General features: G+C 48.2%; 1 protein-coding gene across 13 annotated transcripts in view; it reads right to left on the bottom strand.

The window, feature by feature from the left end:
• The window catches only part of LOC138447993 (SLAM family member 8-like), a 656,143-nt gene that overhangs the window by 342,412 nt on the left and 291,575 nt on the right, over positions 1–22,156 (bottom strand). For 7 of the 13 annotated variants that reach the window (XR_011259980.1, XR_011259978.1, XR_011259979.1 and 4 more), the window contains exon 4: positions 2,385–2,511. Coding sequence is in view for 9 of the 13 variants with exons in the window: in XM_069604529.1 (XP_069460630.1) it covers positions 2,385–2,511 (127 nt within the window). In the remaining 4 variants the exon portion in view is untranslated. The remainder of the gene's footprint in view (positions 1–2,384; positions 2,512–22,156) is intronic. The other 6 variants (XM_069604520.1, XM_069604517.1, XM_069604519.1 and 3 more) reach the window with 1 other exon arrangement.

The following is a 22,156-nucleotide window of genomic DNA, read 5'->3' as shown; positions in this document are numbered from 1 at the left end:
GCCATTGATGAAGCTACAGTGGTGTTTAATAATAGCTGAAAAACAGTAGTCCAGACAATAGCTTCCTCTTTAGAAATATCCACTGCTATTCTATCCGTCTGTGGCGCTTTCCCAGTTTTTTGGCAATTGCTAGTAGTATATATCTCTTCTAGAATAGAATACAGATACTCTGGGTAATCATTTTTCAGGGCTGAAATGTCATCTCCATCCATAGTACTGGTGTAATGTGTTTCCTCATATTGCCATTTAAAGTTAGTGTACCACCTATTTTCTGTAATGCTACATGTTAGCCTATTTTGGGGGTCTCTTGTCCCCTATGAGAGAATTTTCAAGAATGTAGAGCTATCTTTATCTTAAATTGCGTCTGTTAATAAACACCACGTTCCCTCTGCATAAGCTTTCTTTTTGTTTGCAAGGTGTTCCTTATAAGATAGTCTTAGCAGTCGTATGTTATCTTTGCTGCAGTTATCTAAATTTTCCAGACTGTATACTAGCTTCCTTTTAAAGGGTCTACAGTCCTTAGAACATCAATGGGTGTGTTTAATTATGACCTGTTCCATTCCCTTTCTAGATTTAGTCACATGGAGGTGCATGACCCTAATCAGATCATCATATAGCTCTATCATCTCTTTACTAGTGCAGTGGGTACTATTGAGCACACTTTCTAATATGGGCAGATCCATCTTCTACAGTATTGATCGTACATTATTAGTATCTTCTTTGTAATTATTTTAATTCTCTACATCCTCTCCCTGGATAAACTCATCTCATCCTTTAACTTCCAATATCACCTCTTTGCTGGTGATACCCAGAGCTTTTTCTCCTTTCCCTCCTTCACGGTTGCTATTTTTGAGTGCCTGGCCAGCTGCCTCACAGTTGTATGACACTATAATGTTAAACTCCTCCAAGAAGGAAGTCACCTTTCACCCTTCCTCCATCTTTCATCACCCATCTCATTCTCCCAGACCTCCTCATTCAAACTCCTAATGCTTCCAAATTTGGGGTTCTCTGACTGGTACATAAATCTCCAGTAGTTCAATACTGTCACTGTGGCCAGGATTAACCTTCTCGCTATAAGGAAGATATAGTGTGACATCACCCACTACTTGACAAACTCTGATCTCTGCTCTCATGCTCAGCAAACTGGACTACTGTTTGGGCCTACTTCTTGGTTTTCCCCCTACTCCTTCCCTCCTCTAAACTAAGTTCTCAACTTCACTACACACATCCATTACAGCCTACCTGGATTCTTTCTCGACTGAAACGTATCCATACCATGCTGGATGGCTTATCATGCAAAATCGCACTCTAAAGTTCTCTCTCTTCATCTTCAAATCTATGTTTCTTCCCTCCATTACTTTCCTGACTGCATCTCTCACTACTCTCCCTCTCAAACTCAGTGCTCATCCTCTCTCATCAACCTTTCCGCCTGCACCTCCAGTGCCTCCTTTGGCTTCCGTTCCTCCTCTCTTTCTTGCACCCCTTCACTGGAAAGTTCTCCACCTGGACATCAAAGTCAGCCCATCAGTGGACACTTTCAAGACACGACTCAAAATCCACCTATTGGCCGGTGAAATTGTATCTCCCTTCACCTCGCTAACCCACCTCCACTAATCCCAACCTACCAGTCCTGATGGTGTCATACAGGGTTTCTATGTAGATCCTGGGATTAGACTCTCAATGAAATTAGTCCCCATTTATGTCTATTACAAAGTCACTACCCCTGGTCTATCTCTGGACACTACTCCTCCATCACTTGCTTTACTCTTTTTCAGACAACTGTCCAATATTGTACAACCATACTACCCAGGAAATGCCTCAGTTATCTCTTATGCAGCCTATGAATGTCATCCTTATTGTTTAATACATACGCATACAAATGCACAAGGACAAACTTTGCATGGTGCCAAAATGAATCGATAACTAATTTCTTTGCACTATGGCAATTTCTGCCCTGGTGCTTATACTGTGTAAAATTGCACTTGTAGTTGTGCATGTTTATGTACTATGGTCCCAGGTATACATTCATTTACCTCCTTAAAACAGGCATCTCAAACCTTTGCCAGGTCTTAGGTAAACATGAAAATGAAAAGTAAATGATGCTGCACGGACTTCAGATTTCTTTTTGCTTTGAGCAAACAACTGCATGTAAAGGCTCTAAAACTGCACGTTTGCACATTACTGTCATTTGCGTTTTACTGATCGCTTGCTGATATATCTTAAATGGACAAACAACATTTTCCAAGTTTCACAAGCATACAGAAATTAATCATAAAATACATAAGTTCAGGTTCTGAGATTGATGCCTGTGCTGAAGATGAGAACAGGGAATGGAGTGACCATTAAGATGTGAGATACTGTAGTGTGCGGTGAAGTGGCGTTACCTGCCTTCATCCTTTCTTTTCTTCTTCTTCCACATCTGCAAGTAAATACACAGGCCAAGGATTGCCAAAGGGATTAGGACTGCTGGTATCAAGAAATAACCAATCACGCGAGATGCCAGTAATTCATCTAGAATGACAGAAAAAAAATTCTGAAAATTGTCCTCACAGACAACACATTTAATGTGAATAAGTGATCATGATATTGTGAAGAACAATTGTCATACAGAGACAACGCATTTATGAATGGCATCATCAAAGTATCAATGGCAGGTTCTGTCTGCATCATGTTAGGATGTGGTCCAGCAATACCTGGCCAGTGAATGAGTGAGGAGCGGGAGTGTATCACTCGAATACTACCATCAAGATGTGACATGCATCCCTCTTCACACTGATGAGATTAGATTTGCTAAAGTGTCTCATATGAGAGCCAGAACATACAAAGCATATTGTGAAGCGTGCATAAAGAACATCGAAGCAGTGTATTAGTAATTCGACGATAAGCTGACCTTGCCTCCTCTCTCCTTGCCTATGCTTCAAATTTCCTCATCTGGGCTCTACCGCCAGAATACCAGCATACTCGGAATGAGGCCCAATGTTTCTAGACAAGCCCGATCTATGAAAGTGTCATCCAAACAGGTGCTCCCCTGCTCCTCCAGAACCATTAAGGATCACATGGACACCCTCGCTCCAGCCTTGGCCGATTTCTGCAATCACTCTTTCCCACTGGATCCTTACCCTCTCTACTCAAACACTCCCTTGAGCATCCCCTCCTAAAAAAGTCTTCTGCCGACCTTACCTGTCTGGCAAACTATCGCCCGATCTCCATCCCTCCTTTCCTGGGAAAACTCTTGGAAAAGCTGGCCATCTCCCAGCTTACTCTGCACACTGAATCTGTTGGTTGTCTCCATGACCATCAGTCTGGCTTTAGAGCAGCCAGAGGCACGGAAATTGCTCTCCTGAACACACGTGAAGATTTGCTCTCCAATCATGATTCCAGCCTTCCTTCTGTCCTTATCCTCCTTGAACTTTCCTCTACTTTTGACACGGTCAATCATGCCACCCTGATCAATTGACTCAGCGAGAACTGGGCACCACGAATCAGGCGCTGGAGTGGTTGACCTCCTTCCTCCTGGACTGACCATCCCAGGTCCAACTTGGGTCCTTTCTCTCCACCACCTCTTTCTCCACATGTGGTGTTCCCCATGCCTCTATCCTCTCACCCCAGCTATTCAATGTCTACCTGGCCCCTTTGGCCCACCTCATCTCTACCTTCTCCTCTAACTTTCAGTGTTATGCGGATGACACTCAGCTCACTTTTAGGCTCCCCTTAGCCTCCTCTCCTTTCTCGCTCATTACTGACTGTCTATCCACGATTCAGGATTGGTGCACCTCTAATGATTTCTGCATTAATGTCAGTAAGACGAGATCCTTCTCATTGGGACCCCTGCTCCCGCTTTCCCTCTCTCACTCTGGCTGCCCTCGTTGGGCCCTCTTCGTTCGCCTTCCGGTAAGGCAAAAAACCTTGGTGTCATCTTAAATTCCACGCTCTCCTTCTCTCCTCACATCACAGACCTTGCCAAGAAGGCCCACTACCCACTGCACCTTGTCAGAGATATTCTTCCATTTCTTACTTTCCCCCAGAAGCTCACTGTCTCCAGAGCCCTGGTTCTCTCTAGGTTGGACTATTTTCGTATTTGTTTATTTTTATTGTATTTTATATAGCGCCTTAATCCAACGGGCTGCACAAACTTAAAAGCAACGGTACAAAAATAATGATCAGTGGTATAGGTCAAACATCAATCCTGGTAGAAAACAATCCGGGGCAGTGGAGAAGGCGATTTTTCAGAGGGACACGAAAGAGAGAGTAACTACTGCAACAGCACCTTTCTCAATTTGCCTTCCTCTACTCTCTGCTCACCGCAACTAATCCAGAACAGGACTGCAAGACTTGTCCTTGGCCACCGGTCCAGGGACCATATCTCTCCAGCCCTGAATTCTCTCCACTGGCACCCGGTGGCGGCACAGATCAAGTTCAAGACCCCCTGCATCGTACACAAGGCTTTCTGGGACTGGGGCCTGCACTATATTCAACTCTCTCTTCCAAAATACCTTACTTCTCAAGCCATTCGCTCAGCTACCTTCAACTCTCTGAGGGTCAGACACTTCTCCAGGCAGAGAGTGGGAGGTAGATCTCTCTCCTCTGCAGGTGCCTCCCTCTGGAATGGCCTCCTTGCCCCCCTCAAACTTGAGCCGGACCACCTGAGGTTCCGGAAGCTGCTCAAGACCATCCTCTCTCTCTCTCTCTCTCTCTCTCCCCTGCTGACCTACCTGTCTGCTGTGCCGACTGGTTGCTTCGCTAGCCCCAGAGTCTCACTGGGTACCAGGATCCTCCATGATCAGTCTCCTCCGCACTGTCTCCGGACCTACCGCGCGCCCTTATAGGCAGTAACGGTAAGCTCTACAGCTCCCTGCCTCCTTGCACTTACCCAGAACTGCATTGCCCTGGCTGCACTCACTCAGAACGTTGCTGGACTGATTGCACCTCCCCTTCCCTCTCCCTGGCACGTCCCTCTCTTCATTCCCCCCTGCACTTGTCCGCTGTCGCACTTGCACGATCTGAATGATACAAGGCATAGTAAGATCGTTTGTCTTGTCCTTCTGTCTTCCCTAGCTTGTCTTGTCGCACCTAGAAACACTTGTGTACAGGCGCATTATAAATGACATATATCATATCATATCATTTTGTATCATATCAGATCATGAGCCTTTAATACAATGAAAAGGGCTACAATGCATAACTATAAAACATCCTCTACTTTACCCCCAATTACTAAATTTTCTTGCAAGAGTGATATAAACGTCCTGTTGTTTCTACCTCTTCTGGAATGTCAGTTGTGCAGTGTTGGGACTGATTTTCTATACTCTGGCCTAGCGGACAGATGTATAGAATGCCAACCTAGTTTAGTGACAATGACAACTCTGGGAGCTGTAGCCAAACCAGTTCAGGGTAGCAAGGTGAGTGGTCTAGGCTAAGTCTCAATACGTGGTGAGCTTGTTAGAGGTCCCCAATGAGTACACACAGTGCAAAGTCAAGGGTTACACTTAGACAATCAGTTTTAAAAATACTCATTTAATTATGGTCATATAACACTGAGAAAAATGACTACTAGCAGGAAATGTTATCACCCAACACTAATAATAGACACATATATACAATCACTGGAGTGGGGCACAATACATATCAAACCCCTGAACAGGAAGGTAACAAATTAGTATAAGCACTACAGGTTCACAGAGATACAATACTAGCTTTAGAAGTCCATCTCGAAGATGTATGGGGCCTTGCGACCAAAAATTCACCAAAGATCCATACAGTTTTGTGAGGCTGGAAAAATGAAGGTAGGGTCTCTGGGGCCAAAAGAACAGTTCCAAGGGGTCAAGGACAAGTTGCTCTTACAAACGTGTCCTCAACCTTCGGAGTGCTTGCATGAGCAAGCAGTGGAAAAGCCAAACTATTTCAAAGTTTATAAAAGTTATCAAAACCTTTAAGAGGGAGTTAGGGGTTCAGGTAAGTATCGCTACAACTCACCCCATACTCCAGTTGTTCGTACGACCTGGCAGGTCTGCTGAAGAGGGTCAGAGGTCGCTTTTCCTGCTTTCTGCTTCAGCACTTGATGCCCAGGGGTTGCAGGTTCAACCACTTCTCCGGTCGGCGACTAATGCTGGTGCAGTTGCAGCAAAACTCAATGCAGTGCCCCTCTCAGCACTCGACTAGACGCAGGTAAGCAGTTTCAGATGACAGCAATCAATGCACGGTGATGCCAAGGGATTCACTTGCCGCGGTCAAACTTTGTCTCCTATTTCGGGTCCCTTTGAGGTTGGGACCAGGAAATTTCACAGAGGTGAGTCTTATTGCACACGCTGAGTATTCCCCAAGTTCCAGGCCTCAACTCGGAGCTGCAACGTCTGCAGCATGGTAGCACAAACTTTGAGCTGGTCAGCCACTGGGTAGTTAGGGGCACTTCCGAAGGCTCTTCTTCATAGGACTCGGAGCGGACGTCGAGAATGGATGTTCCCTCCACTCCAAGGGTCGCAGCTCCTTCACAGGACTGGTTGGGATCTTCCACAAGACAGGCCTCTACCAGGACAGCAGCATAAGTTGGTTGCCAGGTCTGCTTCCAAAGGGTCTACGGTCTCCTCGCAGGTGTTGCAGTTAGACAGGATTCTTGGCTCCTTCGGTTTCTTCCAGGATCTCTATAGAGTGGGTGCGGAGGTTCTCTTCTTATCCAAAAAGACAGTTAGGAGCTGAAACTCCAACTGGCCAATGACAGATCTGACCCACACACACCAGCAGTGGTCCACTCAGGACCACTGGTGGTACAACTCACGAATACCACTCAGACACACCAAAACCAGTTAGTGGATTGGAAACAGATAGTCCTGACCCACTTCTTGGCAGAAAACACCCATGGCCCTGCAGTAGCCTCCGCTTTCCAAGGCACTGGAAGTCCATATAAGCATTTCCTGGACTCACAGGCCAGGAAGAAGGGGTAAAGACAAGGTGGCCAAGGGACAAATGAAAAACCATGTGGAACGGCCATGTTTGGACACTTGTCACAGTTGGTAGCTAAACTCGTAGAGTGGACCCCCAAGGTCTTACCCTAACACCTGGGGTCCCCCTTCTTGTGGCCACTGGCTCCATAGGTGTAAAAAGTCCCACTGGGTCTTGACACATAGGGAGGCTTAGAGAAACTATTCTTATGTTATGTTAAAGCTTCTTATGCTGCACACTTTCTGCATGCTCCCCGGCGCTCTGGCGGATCTGTAAGGCAAGAGGATTAGGGGGTGTAAGTTAGTAGGACTGAGTGGGAGAAAAGAGCAAGAGAGTTGTGATGTGCTGTTGGCAGCTTCATTTTGGTTTACACCGTTCGCTGAGTTTAGGTGTGTTTTTCAGTTGGTAGCCATCATATGCTGTTGTGCAAGGCTATGTGTGGTTTGTTTTGTTGTTGCGGTGTAGTGAAGTGCGTGTGGTTTGTTGTGCTGTAGAGGTATGGTTGTGTTTGGTTCAGAGTTTGAGCTATGTATGTAGAGGGGCGAGTTTCTTTAGTAGGGTTTGTTAGTGGCATCACTATCTAGATGTGACACATGCTAATCCTCCCAATTCTATCTCTACATGGCGCAAGGCCACATAGAGATCCACAATCCACTCTAAATGTGAGGCAAGCTAATCTTCATAATTCTTTCTAGATGTGATGCAAAGCTAGTCTTCACAATTCTGTCCATATGTGATGCAAGGCCAATCTCCACATTTCTATCTAGATGTGACGCAAGGCTAATCTTCAAAATTCACCTAAATGTGGTGCATGCTAATCTTTAGGATTCTCACACTTAGGTGTCTCTACAAAGTTGTTAATACGCACTGTGCCAGTACTTAAAATTGCTCTGTGAAACTAGGCCTTTTCTCCCCTTTTTAGGATTCTCATACTTGGGTGTCTCTACAAAGGTGTTGATACGCACTGTGCCAGTGTTTAAAATTGCTCTGTGAAACTAGGCCTTTTCTCCCCTTTTTAGGATTCTCACAGTGAGGTGTCTCTACAAAGTTGTTAATACGCACTGTGCCAGTATTTAAAATTGTTCTGTGAAACTAGGCCTTTTCTCCCCTTTTTAGGATTCTCACACTTGGGTCGCTTCCCACTGGTTCTTGATCATTGGAGCTCTTAACCCTGAGAGTCTGTTTCTCCTGCGCTACTCGATTGCCACCCACTATCTTGTCCGCCTGCTCTCTCCTGTGTCTTCCCCTCTCTCCCCCTGCCTCTCCCATCCCTACTCTATGGTGCTCTCTATCTCTCCTATCTTCTCTAATTGCTTCTCTATTGACTATCCTGCTCTCCTCACTAAATCTGGTAGGAAAAAGTTTAAAAAGGACATCCTGGTCTCCAATCCAGGCCTCCCTATCGCTGACAGCTACACCAGTGCCTCCTCCAAGGAAACTCTCACCGACATCCTCTTTTTCGTGCCCTCACCTGACCTATGGACCCTTCATATGGTCTCTGTGCTCTCTCTTTTCTCCTCTTCTCCCATTAATGGTGGCACCCGTTGGGATGTCCGCTTGGCCTCCTTCCAATCCTCTCTAAGGCCATCATTAATGTCTACTCTAATGGGACCGTCTTGGTCCAAGGCCCTCAGGCCAACCTTCATCTCTTTGATAGATGCTTCCCACACCTCATCAACTTCCTTTCCTCTCCTGCTGTCCCCACTCATCTGTCCTCGGCTATCTTGCCTTCACCATCCTTCCCGGCCCACTCTCGTGTTCCTTCCTCACCTCTGCAGGGCGTACCTCTGACCTGTACCCCTCCCTGGAAGTCCTTCAAGGATGGCAACCTTCTCCACATTGCCACTCTTAACTCTCGCTCTGCCGTCAAACATTCCTCTGATATCTGTTGCCTTCGGGAGGAACTGGACCTTGATGTCCTTGGTCTCACTGAGACATGGTTCACGGCCAGCTCTGTCACCAGCCTTGACACACTCCTACCTGACGGTTACCTGATCCTCTCCCTGCACAGGCCCAACCGTACTGGGGGGGGGGTGTTGCCCTTATCTTCCCTGAGTGGATTCCTGCCACTGTCACTCCTACGCAGACCTACTCCTCTTTTGAATGCCTTGTCTGCCGACTCTCTCTCTCCAAGCCATTCCCTTACCGTGGCTACTATCTATTGGCCACCCGGTCAAATTTCCTCCTTCCTCCCCGAGTGGGCGGACCTCTCCTCCTCACTCCTGTCCTCAACCACTCAACTCCTCTCTCTTGGAGACTTCAACATCCACCTGGAGGCCTCCTGCCCCCCCTCTTGACTCTTTCGCGACCTCTGCGACTCTCTCTCACTCTCTAATCTCCTGTCTGGGCTGACTCATTCTGCAGGGCACACTCTTGATGCTCTGATCTCTTCTGACGTTCCCCTCTCTGTCCCTCTCTCCAATCCTCTCTCCTGGAGTGATCACTTTCTCCTATCCTCCCCCCTCACCTTCCCTACCTCTCAGGCAAAGCCACCTTCATCACTGCCACGCTCCATCTCGGTCATCCGACCCATGAAGCGCGTGTCTGTTGAGGCTTTCGCCGCCACCTTCTCGCGCCCCCTTCCCCCTTCGGCTGACTCCCACCCTGACACAGCCCTCTCCACTCTCCACTCTGCTATATCTGATACTCTTGATATCCTGGCCCCTGTCATGAGAATCCGCCTGAAGCCCAAATCCAAATGTAACTCCTGGTATGACTCGGATCTCGTCACCCTAAAACGCAAGTGCAGGGCGGCAGAGAGGAAATGGTGTGCTTCATGTTCATCCTCTGACAAACTGGCCTGCCGCCTGCTCCAAAGGCAATACCGGCTCTCCGTTCTCCCCAAGAAGTGAGCCCGTATCCAAGCCCGCATCTCTGCGGCATCTAACAATTCGGGCAAACTCTTTAAAATCTGAAAGGAGTTGGCCAACCCTGCTGCAGTCTCTACCTCTCCTGTCCCCTCCCAGGCCCTCTGCACGGCACTGGCCTCTCACTTCATTTAAAAAACTCAGGACATCCTGTCCTCACTCTCCTCCTATCATCTCCCCCCCCTCTATTCCCTGCTCTTCCTCTGTCCCTTCTGCAGCCACCCCTCCTTCTCTGCCCTTACCCTTTTTTCTGCTGACGAGGTTTCCAGACAAGTCCGATCTATGAAAGTCTGGCCAAAACAGGTCCACCCCTGTTCCTCCAAAACCATCAAGGACCACATCGACCCCCTGGCTCCTGCGCTGGCTGACTTCTGCAATCACTCCTTCGCCTCTGGAGTCTTCCCATCCCCCTTTAAGCACTCCCTTGTGCACCCTCTTCTTAAGAAAGCCTCTTCCGACCCCTCCTGCCCGGCTAACTATCGCCCAATCTTCATCACTCCCTTCCTGGGCAAGCTCCTGGAGAAACTGGCCATCGCCCAGCTTAATCTCCATGCTGAATCTGTTGGTAGTCTTCATGACCATCAGTCTGGCTTCAGAGCTGCCAGAAGCACGGAAACTGCTCTCCTGAACATCCGTGAGGACCTGCTCTTGAACCTTGACTAACACTCCGTGTGCTCTCATTTTGCTCGATCTCTCTTCTGCCTTTGATACTTTCAACCATGACATCCTGCTCAACTGTCTCCATGATAACCTGGGTATCACATGTCAGGCTCTGGCGTGGCTGACCTCTTTCCTCTCCCAATCGACCCTCCCAGGTCCAACTGGGGTCCTTCCTCTCTGACACCTTTTTCCCTACCTGTGGTGTCCCCCAGGGATCTAACCTCTCTCCCTGGCGGTTCAACCAGTATCTGGCACTCCTTGCCCACCGCATCGCCGCTCTCTGCCCTAACTTTCAGTGCTATGCAGATGATACCCAGCTCATTTTCAGGCTACCCTCGGCCTCCTCTTCTCCTTCCCTCATCTCAGACTGTCTTTCTGCTATCCAGGAATGGTGCGCCACCAATGACCTTTGCCTTAATGCCAGTAAGACAGATTCTACTCATCGGCACACACACTCCCTCCTTCCCTGCAGCTCTCTGGCCGGCCTCTCTTGGCTCTCTTCCTGCTCCTACCTGCAAGGCAAAAAACCTCGGCGTCATCTTCGACTCCACTCTCTCCTTCTCTCCTCACATATCCGACGTCTCCAAGAAGTCACACTACCAGCTGCACCTCCTCAGAGGTATCCTTCCTTTCCTCTCCTTCCCCCAGAAGCTCACTGTCTCCAGAGCCCTGGTTCTCTCGAAGCTGGACTACTGTAACAGCCTCTATCTAAATCTGCCTTTCTCAACTCTCCGCCCTCTGCAACTCATCCAGAACAGGACTGCGAGACTTGTCCTGGCCTCAAGCCCACGGACCTTATCTCTCCAGGACTGAAATCACTACACTGGCTCCCAGTGGCTGCGAGGATTAAGTTCAAAACCCTCTGCATTGTCCACAAGGCCTTCTGGGGCCTGGGGCCAAAATACCTTCAACTCTCTCTTCCTAAATATCTTCCTTCTCGAGCTCTTCGCTCATCAGCCTCCAACTCCCTCAGTGTCAGCCGCTTCTCCAAGCAACGAGTTGGGGGTAGATCTCCGTCCGCAGCAGGGGCCTCCCTCTGGAACAGCCTTCCTGCCTCCCTGAAACTTGAGGAGAACCATCTCCAGTTCCGGAAGCACCTCAAAACCTTCCTCTTTGCTTCGGCTTTCTCTCCCCCTCTCCCCTGCTAATTTACTGAAACTGCACTGAATCCGCAACTGGGCCACTCACCGATCTTGGTCCTTGGCCCAGCCACTCTCCCCTGCACTGCCTCCCTGGCAACCCCTGCACTGCGGGCTGTCTCTGTATCCCTACAGCCCCCCTTCCCAGAACTTGTCTGCACTTACCTTGCACTTGCCACCAGCTGGCCCTTATTATTTTATCTTGTATTCTACTAACCCTGTACTGCACTTCCCCTCTCCCTTTCCTCCTTGCACTTTTCCCTTCCCCTCAACCCATGCACTTGCGTGATCTGAATGACACCTGGCCTAGTAGGATCGCTGTCTGTCTCCCCTTGTTCCCCCCTCCCTGCCTCGTCGCACCTTAAAACACTTGTGTATAGGCGTGTTACAAATGCCATATCATATCATATCATATCATATCTAGAGTTGACACAAGTCTAAACTTCACAGTTCTATCTAGATGTGAGGCAAGGCTAATCTCCACAATGTACTCTAAATGTGAAGCAAGCTAATCTTCATAATTCTATTTAGATGTGACGCAAGGCTAATCTTCACAATTCACTCTTAATTTGGTGCATGCAAATCTTCACACTTCTTTCTAGAGTTGACACAAGGCTAAACTTCATAGTTCTATCTAGATGTGACACAAGGCTAAACTTTGTAGCTCTATCTAAGTGTGACACAGGGCTAATCTCCACAATTCGATCTAGATGTGACACAAGGCTAATCATCACAGTTCTATCTAGATGTGACACAAGGCTAATCTCCACAATTCTATCTAGATGTGGCACAAGGCTAATATTCAAAATTCACTTTAAATGTGGCCCATGCTAATCTCACATATTCTATCTAGATGTGACACAAGGATAATCTCCACAATTCTATCTAGATGTGGTGCAAGGCTAATCTTCACAATTCACGTGGAATGTGACACATGCTAATCTTCACAGATTCAATCCAGATGTGACAAAACGATAAACTTCACAATTCTATCAAGATGTGAGGCTAGGTTAATCTTTGCAATTCACTCTAAATGTGCGCAAGGCTAAACTTCAAAAATTCTATCTACATGTAGCGCAAGACTGGTCCACACATCTCTACCCCACCCAAAACAGACCAAGTACAAACTGTGGCTAGCTAACACAAATAGGCTAGATGCAGAGTATGGCTGAGTAACCCAGTGAAGTGGATGCAGAATATGGTCACCTCACACAATGAGGCAGATTCGAAATGGCTACCTTTTACAATTAGGTTAAATGCTAACTGTGAGTTATTAGCATACATAGGCTAAATGCCTGAGGAAATACGATATTATGTAATGAGAGTGGTGGGGTAGTTAATGAAATACAGTAATGGCTGTACCTCCTACCTACACCACTCTTACCTAATCTGTCGCTGCTGGTTGATGGTTGCAGGCTTCCCAAGTGAACAAGGTCAAATACAGACTGGAGTTGCTTTTTCATGAGCTGCCCTTTGCCTTGAGGCCCTTAGCTGAGGGCTGTCTGAGTAGAGGCTGCCCTGGGTGGTCATACAAAGAGGGGTCCAGACAGCCAATGGGGATTGAGGGACAGGCTAGGGGGTGGGAAACTACATCATTATATGTCCATGTGACCAACTGTATGTCGGTAGGACTAATCAAAAAGTACCTATTCGTATTAATGAACATCAAAGTAGAATCCGCCCGGGTAAGGTAAGGCCACGTCTGGTACAGCATTATTTCGGTAAACAGCATGGCCCATAGAATTTTAGATGGCTGATAACTGACCATCTTAAACCAGACCACAATAACTATTCTATGACATCAAGGTTATTCAAATTAGAACAGGTTTGGATTCATCAACTTAATACACATGTGAGTGCTCTGAATGAGGAATTACATTGGGCTTCTTTGTTGGGGGAACTTGAGGAATACTCAGGTTGTTGGGTTAAGAATCGGATGTTAGGACGTGTGTCGCACTCCTGGAAAAAGCTTTTGTGTTTGCCTTCTGTACATTTCATTTTAATTTGGTGCATCAGGAGTGAAGCATGTTTGCTCCTGTCCACCGAGTCAAATTTATTTAGGTAACAGATGCACAGTAGTTAAGTGTAGAATAGGGTACAGCGGTACATCTAAGATGGTCACCGTTATGTATCGTTCACTAGGCACATGAGTTGGCACCTCCACTTATGTGTTTTAGAGCTGGGTGATGAGCCTTTAGGATGTTTCCTTTCCCTGCAGACATGCTTATGTTTAGGGTCAGCACAAAAACATATGATTTTGCAGTTCTCTCAGGGTCGATATATTGGCCGGAGCCAGGTCCTTTTTTAAATCATTTTTCAAGGTCATTTTCTAGTACTTGGTCAATACTTTACAAACTCTAAGATGGCCAGCACATGGGCAATTTCTTTACCATACAGCTGCCGTTCATCAGGAGATGGAGCGACTAGGAGGGTAAAAATAGTTTGCATTATGATGGTGCACGGGATAGTTACAGCCAGTAACCATGGTAAAGCTGTTGTTTTCGCAAAATTCTTGTGAGTGCACCCTTTGTAGCCTGTGGTTGTGCTTTATAAAAATATAAAAATAGTAGCATTTCACAAATGTTTTGCACACTATCCCGCAGTTCTGAACTGTCTGTGTTTTTGTAGGTAAATACAGATGCGTTATGCTATGACTTGTCCTCAGCCAGATTTTGGAATAATCGACATGACACAGTGTTTGGATAAGGTTGCTGTTCAGGTTAAAGTGGGCCTGTTTGCGGAATACGTTGGAGGGCCGGCGTCTAATTTATTGTCCTGTACTTGGATCAAAGTGCATTTTTTAATTGATGTTTTGCAAAATAACCTGTATACATGTAGAGGTGTACAGATCAATACTCAGTGGTTTCCTCTGTGTAGTTGGTTTTTGACAGTTGTGAGGAGTCAGAAATGAAACTCGGACACAAGGTTGCCATGTTTTTGGTTAAAGACTTACCTCAATGAAAAGGGGTTGGGAAAATGCCTCTCTGACCCTGCTATAAGAGGATTTAACTGTCTAAAGAAAAAATACTGGTCTGTTGGTGTAAGAATGTCCAAAATAATACTGTCCAGTGCCCAAAGTTCTATTCTGATCCACACACTAAAAATAAACTCTATGGTGAAACGGGAAATGTCTTTAAGCTCTGGGAGGTTTTTAAAAATGTGTTCACAAAATAAGAATAAATGGTTCCAACACAAAGGTTCTTTGATGATAAGAAGTCTCTGCTCCAGAGGGAGGGTGGCTCCCTTCCCCTGGATTCGTCCTTGCTCTTTGAAATTTACCATGTAACAAGTCTTTAGGCCTCTTATGACCCACAACGATGTAATTGCACGAACTTGTCAGATTTTACAAAATGTCTCTTCTTGAATATATCTCATCTTACTTTCACACTTTTGTGATTGCCTGGTATACTTTCCTGCCAGGGCTTTTGATTTTCACACACTTGACTGCCTGGTATACTCCCCTGCCAGGACTTCTTGTATTTCCACACTTGTAGTTATAGAGGTTCCCTACCCTTATCCCAAAGTTGCATTTACACTTTGTCTTTCAGTATGTCCTTCGGATGTATTATCCGTAGTTCCTTTCGCATTTGCACAAAATATATTTGTCTGGTTGTAAGGGTTTTGTTTGCAATTTAAAGTCACTTCTTACATTCAGTTAATTTGCTCTTTCCCTTTTGGTTCATTGCGCTTCACTCGTTTTGATTCGGTATGGTTGCTGATATGCCCCGGAGTCCCCATTGCCTCTGTCTGGGCAGACTCACTGGCATTCGTTGGCATGGTTAACTGGGGAAACGTCTCCATTTGTTTTTCTCTCCTGATCGCTTCCTTCTGGGGTTTTCTGCTCTCGCTGCTCCTTTTTTCCACATCCGCTCTGCTCTGGGTGCTGATAGGCAAAGGGATGCTTCTGATCACTTCTAAATGCCCTGTAGTCCCTCGCTGGCTCCTGGCTTCTGTAAGAAACCTGAGCTGTTTCTCCCAGGTTATTCCTGAAGATTCTTTGTTCAGGTGGCCAGGGGAGGGCCATCGCTTTTGAATCTCAACCCTGGCTGTGGACAAGCAGGGGAGGATTACCTGGGCAATGGGTCCTTGGAGACTGAGAGGGGTGCCCTTGGGCAAATTGCAGTATTCCAATTTTTCCAATGAACCCCTTCCCTTTTCCTCTCCTGCATCTGCAGCGCGTGGGTCGCCTCGTCCCTACTCCACCACCCTCCACCCTCAGCACAACCTTGGGTGCACCAGAGATTCCCATCTGCTTTCTGTTCAATCATTTCTCCTGAACAGTGGGAGCCCGATCGGCGGTGCATTCTGCACAGTTGCACCTTTGTTGGTGAGTGGGACATTACTTTTTGTGAAGTGCACTGCAATCATTGTGCACTACCTCTTTACCATCAGTCCTTGTAGCCGTGGCCATTGTGTACGTTGTGTGTTTGTAATGGCCGCCCTCTTCCTCAGCACTTGAGTGCCTCCGATGGTTGCCATGTAAACAAGGCTTCTGATCGGCCCGTTTACTCCTTCATCCCGCCAATGAGATGCCGGCAGGCGAGGAAGCCGGCCCCCAACCCGAAGGCCCACACCTCAAGGCCCTGTCTGTTCCTTGACGCAGCCTTTCCTCTCCTGCATCCGGAGAGTGTGGGTCCGCTCCATCCTGCTCCACCACCCTCCGCCCACAGCACAAACTTAGGTGCACCGGCGATTCCCATCTGCTTTCTGTTGAATCATTTCTCCAGAACAGTGGCAGCGCGATCGGCGGTGCACTCTGCACAGTTACACCTTTGTTGGTGAGTGGGATGTTACTTTTTGTGCGGTGCGGTGCGCTGCAATCATTGTGCGCTGCACCTTTATCATCAGGCCTTGCAGCCGTGGCCATTGTGTGTTTGTAATGGCCGCCCCCTCTTCCTCAGCACTGGAGTGCCTCCGAGGGTTGCCATGGAGCCATGTAATAAAGGCTTCTGATCGGCCCATTTACTCCTTCATCCCACCAATGAGATGCCGGCAGGTGAGGAAGCCGGCCCCCAACCTGAAGGCCCACACCTCCTGCCCTGTCTGTTGCTGTCCGTACCTGGCCTTGCCCTAAGCCCGACTCCTCTGCTATCTTCAAGGGTAATGCATTGTTGCTGATTCATCTCACTCATTACCCCTCATGACTGTGGCATTCCTACTTGACCATCACGTGAGTATGGCTAATTAGTGGCTGCCCTTTGCCACCAAACTCATTTCTTCTGCCTCCGAGCCATCCAGCCTTCAATATGCCCCATGCTTCTTCGGTGACTTTGCATGTTGCGTCTCACTCCCTGTGACTTATTTCACTTCCATAACCACTTTACTGCTGCGCTGCACTTTTGTACCATTCACCAAAGTTCTGTGCCTGTTTACCTGAAAATCGCTTTTAGCTGTGCCTCCTACCTGCTTTGAAAGTGTCTGTTTGCCCAAAAATTGCTTTTAGCTGTGCCTCCTACTTGCTTTGAAATGGCCTGTTTGCCTGGAAATCACTTTTAGCTGTCCCTCCTACCTGCTTTAAAAGTGCCTGTTGTCATGAAAATCGTTTTAGCTGTGCCTCCTACCTGCTTTGAAAGTACCGGTTTGCCTGAAAATCGCTTTTAGCTGTGCCTCCTACCTGCTTTGAAAGTGCCTGTTGTCATGAAAATCGTTTTAGCTGTGCCTCCTACTTGCTTTGAAAGTACCGGTTTGCCTGAAAATCGCTTTTAGCTGTGCCTCCTACCTGCTTTGAAAGTGCCTGTTTGACTGAAAATTGCTTTTAGCTGTGCCTCTATCCTACTATTCAAACATACACCTACTTCCAATGGCACACTTTGCCAAGTGGATAGGCTCAGTACTGTGCTTTTTTTCAGCTTACTTGCTGCACTGTGGTCTTCCTGCTTAAAAAAAACCTCAAACTTGACTGTGTGCATTTGCTGCATTGTGTTTCCTTCAGCCTTAGCCAGGATGGAACTTGATAGAGTGCATACACTGCTCTGGGTCTCTTTCTGCCTTAGTTAAAGCTGAACTTGGTGGTGTACTTGCTGTTACCACTCTTACTATCGTTTCTTGCTAGGGGCTCAACTGTTACTTACTACCTTGAGAACATCCTGCACTCAATCCTGCATGCCCTACCTGGTCCTCAGTGCCCCCCCTTCACACCCTCTGTCCCCCACCCCCTGTTTTTTCACCCCTCACCCCCTCCACCCCACCTCCAATGTGCCGCATTACACCAGAATGGTAAGTGTCCTCATCACCATTGCAGCTAACTATGACACTATCTATCCCTCCTATCTTCTCTAACTGTTTCTCTATTTCCTATCCCTCTCCTATCACTAAAACTGGCCAGAAAAACTTAAGAAGGACATACTGGGCTCCAAACCAGGCCTTCTTATTGCAGACACCTATGTCACGGCTTCTGCCATAGAGACTCTCACACACATCCTCTTTGTCGTCACCTCACCCGACCTATGAACCCGGCACATGGTCGCCTTTCTCTCTCCTATCGCCTCTTCTCCCATCAATGGTGGCACCTGCTCGGAGGTCCTCCTTGACCTCTTCGCCATTTCCAGAGTCATCATTAATGTCTATCTGAATGAAACCATCATGGTTCAGGGTCCCCAACCCTCCTCCTCTTTGACAGGCTCCTACCTTGCCTCTCAAACCTTACTCCCCTTGGACAGGCTCCCTTGTCTGCTATGCCCCTCCCTCCTCTGCACTTGCTCCCTTGCCTGCTGTGCCTCTACACAGGCTCCCTTGCCTGCTGTGCCCTCCTCCTCCTCTGCACAGACACCCTTGCCCTGTCGCACTCTCCCGCCTCCCTTGTTGGCCTTGGCCCCTCTGCCATCTGACACTATCCCGCTGGATCACTTGCCACCCTTGCGGGGGACCACCATCCCCTGCACCCCTCTGCCCCCAGTGGAAGACCTTCAAAGATGGCAAGCTGCAACATATTGCCACTCTAAACTCTTGCTTGGCTGTCAAACATAGATCTGAAATCTGCAACCTCCTTGAACGCTTTGATATTGATGTGCTCGCCATCACAGAGACATGGTTCAAGGATAGCTCTGTCATGAGCTTTGACACACTCCTCCCTGAAGGATACAAGATCCTCTCTGGGCCGAGGCCCAGGGGTTCAGGAGGGTGAGTGGCGCTGATCTTCCAAGAATGGATATCTGTGTCAATCATCCCCACTCAGGCCTACTCCTCCTTCGAATCCTTAGTCTGCAGGCTCTCACTCTCTCCTAAATCTTTTCTCCTCATGGCCACCTATCGGCCACCAGGACAGTCCACTCGCTTCCTCTTGGAATAGGCTGACCTGGCCTCCTCTCTACTCTCATCCTCCTCTTGACTCCCCCTGCTGGGTGACCTCACAATCCACCTGGACTCTCCCGACTCCTCAGGACCTTTCCGCAAGCTATGCGATTCTCTCTCCCTGTCTATCTTACCTACGGAACCTACGCACACAACGATACACACTTTAGATGCTATTATCTCTACCAACATCCCTCTCTCTATCCCTCTCGCTACCCCTCTTTCTTGGACGACCACTCGCTGCTCTCTTCACACTTGAAGTTCTCCTCTCCCCTTGCATTGGCACACCTGGTGCGGCCACTCGTTTTCAAAGTCACCAGACCTATGAAAAGAGTAACAAAGGCTGCCTTCGCCTCCACCTACTCTCCGCAGCTAACTCACACCCTGAAACAGCCCTCGCTAACCTAAATCTCTCCATCTCTAACACCGTTGATATCCTTGCCCCTGTCATGAGGGTCCGACGGAAGCCTTCCAAAAAGTGCAACTCTTGGTACGACTCTGATCTGGCTGCCCTTAAACGCAAGTGTAAGGCAGCTGAACGGAAATGGAATGCATCACGCGGTCCCTCTGACAAACTGGGCTGCCGTCTCCTTGAATGGCAATATCGACTCTGCATCCGTACCAAGAAAAGAGTCTTTATTCAAGCCTGCATCTCTGCGGCATCAAAGAAAACGGCCAAACTTTTCAAAGTCTGCAAGGAACTGGCCAATCCTGCAGCAGCCTCCTCTTCTGTCACACCTACCCAGGACCTTTGCTCGGACCTGGCTGCACACTTATCACAAAAACCCAAGACATCCTTTCCTCTCTCACTGCCACACCACATCATCCACCAACACCTCTGGAGCCTCCTTTTGCCCCTCCACCACTTCTCTTCTCCTCTGTCACTCACATCACACCAGATGAGGTCGTCAGACAAGTCCGGTCTATGAAGGCCTCATCCAAACAGGTAGACCCCTACCCCTCCAAAACCATTAAGGACAACATTGACTCTCTAGCCCCAGCCATGGATGATCTCTGCAATCTCTCTTTTGCCTCTGGAGTTTTCCCAACTTCTTTTAAGCACTCCCTTGTGCACCCGCTGCTTAAGAAAACTTCCGCTGACCACTCCATTCTGGCAAACTACCTTCCTATCTCTATCACCCCTTTCCTGGGCAAACTCCTAGAGAAGTGGGCCATCATCCAGCTCACCGTCCACACGAAATCTGCTGGTTCCCTTCACGAACATCAGTCTGGATTTAGAGCATCCAGAGGTCCGGAAACTGCTCTCCTGAACACCCGTGAAGACCTGCTTTCAAATCTCTACACGAAACACCCCCCTCTGGCCTCATTCTTCTCAACCTATCCTCTGCCTTTGACACAGTAAACCACAACATACTGATTGCACGTCTCTGTGACAGTGGGAATCACAGGTCAGGCTTGGTCGTGGTTAACCTCCTTCCTTTCCGACCACCCATCCCAGGTGGGACTTGGGTCCTTTCTCTGAACTATAACTCTCTCAACCTGTGGCATTCCCCAGGGTTCCAGCCCTTCCCTCTGGTTCTTCATTGTCCACATGGCTGCTCTGGCACATGGGATTGACACTTTCATCTGTAACTTCCAGTGTTATGTGGAAGACACGCAACTCTCCTTCAGGCTACCCTCAGCCACCTCCCCTACCCCGCTCATATCTGAATGTCTGTCCGCAATTCAGTCATGGTGTGCTGCAAACAACCTCTGCCTCAACGCCAGTAAGACTGAGATTGTTCGCATTGGGACTCCTGCTCCTGCTTTGCCACTCTCACTCTGGCTGGACTCCCTTGGCCCTGTGCCCACACCCACCTGCGTGGTAGAATACCTTGGGGTCATTTTCAACTCCACTCTCTCCTTCTCCGCTCACATTTTGGACATCTCTAAAAAGTCCAACTACCAACTGCACCTCAAAGGTACTCTCACTTTCTCCCAGCGGCTCACTGTCTCCAGAGCCCTGGTTCTCTCTAGGCTGGACTACTGCAACAGCCTCTTTCTCAACCTCCATGCCCCTTCCTTGTACCCTCTGCAACTCATCCAGAACAGAACCACAAGACATATCCTTGGCCTCAAGCCCAGGTACCGCATCTATCCAGCGCTGAAATCCCTCCACTGGCTCCCCTTGGGTGCAATGATCAAGTTCAAGACCCTCTGCATTGTCCACAAGGCTTTCTGGGGACTGGGACCTATCTATCTGCAATGTTGCCTACCTAAATACTGTCCCTCCTGATCCCTCCGCTCATCTACCTCCAACCTTCTGTGAGTGAGCCGGTTCTCCAAGCAGAGATTTGGTCTTGAGGATCTCCTTAAGTTCCAGAAACTCCTTAAGACATTCCTCTTTTCCTCTTCTTTCTCGCTCCTTCTATCCTGCTAACCTCTCTCTCGGCTCTGTCCCTCTCTCCCTCCTCTTGCACACAGCTTGCCGACTGGCCGCCGGGTGTCTCACAGGTCCCTGGCAGCCTCGCCAGTCCTCTCGCACTTGCCTCTGGGCCTGTACTTACCTCACTGCTACTGCATTGGTCAGTGACCCACGAGAATGGCACTCTCACAGCACTGACCCTGTTTCTGACTACTGGGTGCACTTAGTCCCCACCTTCCCCTCTCATGTACTGTATGGGGCCTTGTGCCCAAAAGTTCTCCGAAGTTCCATATAGTTCTGTGAGACTGGAAAAAATGAAGTTAGGTTCTCTGGGGTGCAATGAACAGTTGAGGGGTGGAGGACAAGTTGTAACTAAAAAATCTGTCCCCAACTTTCTGGGTGCTTGCACGAGCAATCAGTGGCAAAGCCAAACTATTTCAACCGTTTTTAAAAGTTATCAGAACTTTTCAGAGTGAGTTAGGGGTTCGGGTAAGTATTGCTACAACTCACCCCCCGTACTTCGGTTCTTTGAAGGTCTTTGCAGGTCTGCCGAAGAGGATTTGAGGTCACCATTCCTGCCATCAGCTTCAGCCCTTGATGCCCAGGGGTTGCAGGTTCAAGCACTTCTCTGGTCGGCGACTAATGCTGGTGCAAGGTTTTCAGGTTGGAGAATGCAGCAAAACCTGATGCAGGGCTCTCTCAGCACTGGACTGGATGCAGGTAAGAAGTTTCGGACGATGGCCACTGATGAACGGCGATGCCAAATGATTCACTTGCCCCGGTCCGACTACACCTCCTATTTCGGGTCCCCTTGAAATTTCACACAGGTGACTCTTATTGCACAATCTGAGGATCCCCCAGGTTCCAGGCCTCAACTCAAAATGGTGACGTCTGCAGCA

This window comes from Ambystoma mexicanum, chromosome 1p (genome assembly GCF_040938575.1).
Source record: "Ambystoma mexicanum isolate Mex_15411 chromosome 1p, UKY_AmexF1_1, whole genome shotgun sequence".
NCBI lineage: Eukaryota > Metazoa > Chordata > Amphibia > Caudata > Ambystomatidae > Ambystoma > Ambystoma mexicanum.
Note: the sequence above shows the minus strand (reverse complement) of the source record. Positions and strands in the feature narration are given on the sequence as shown.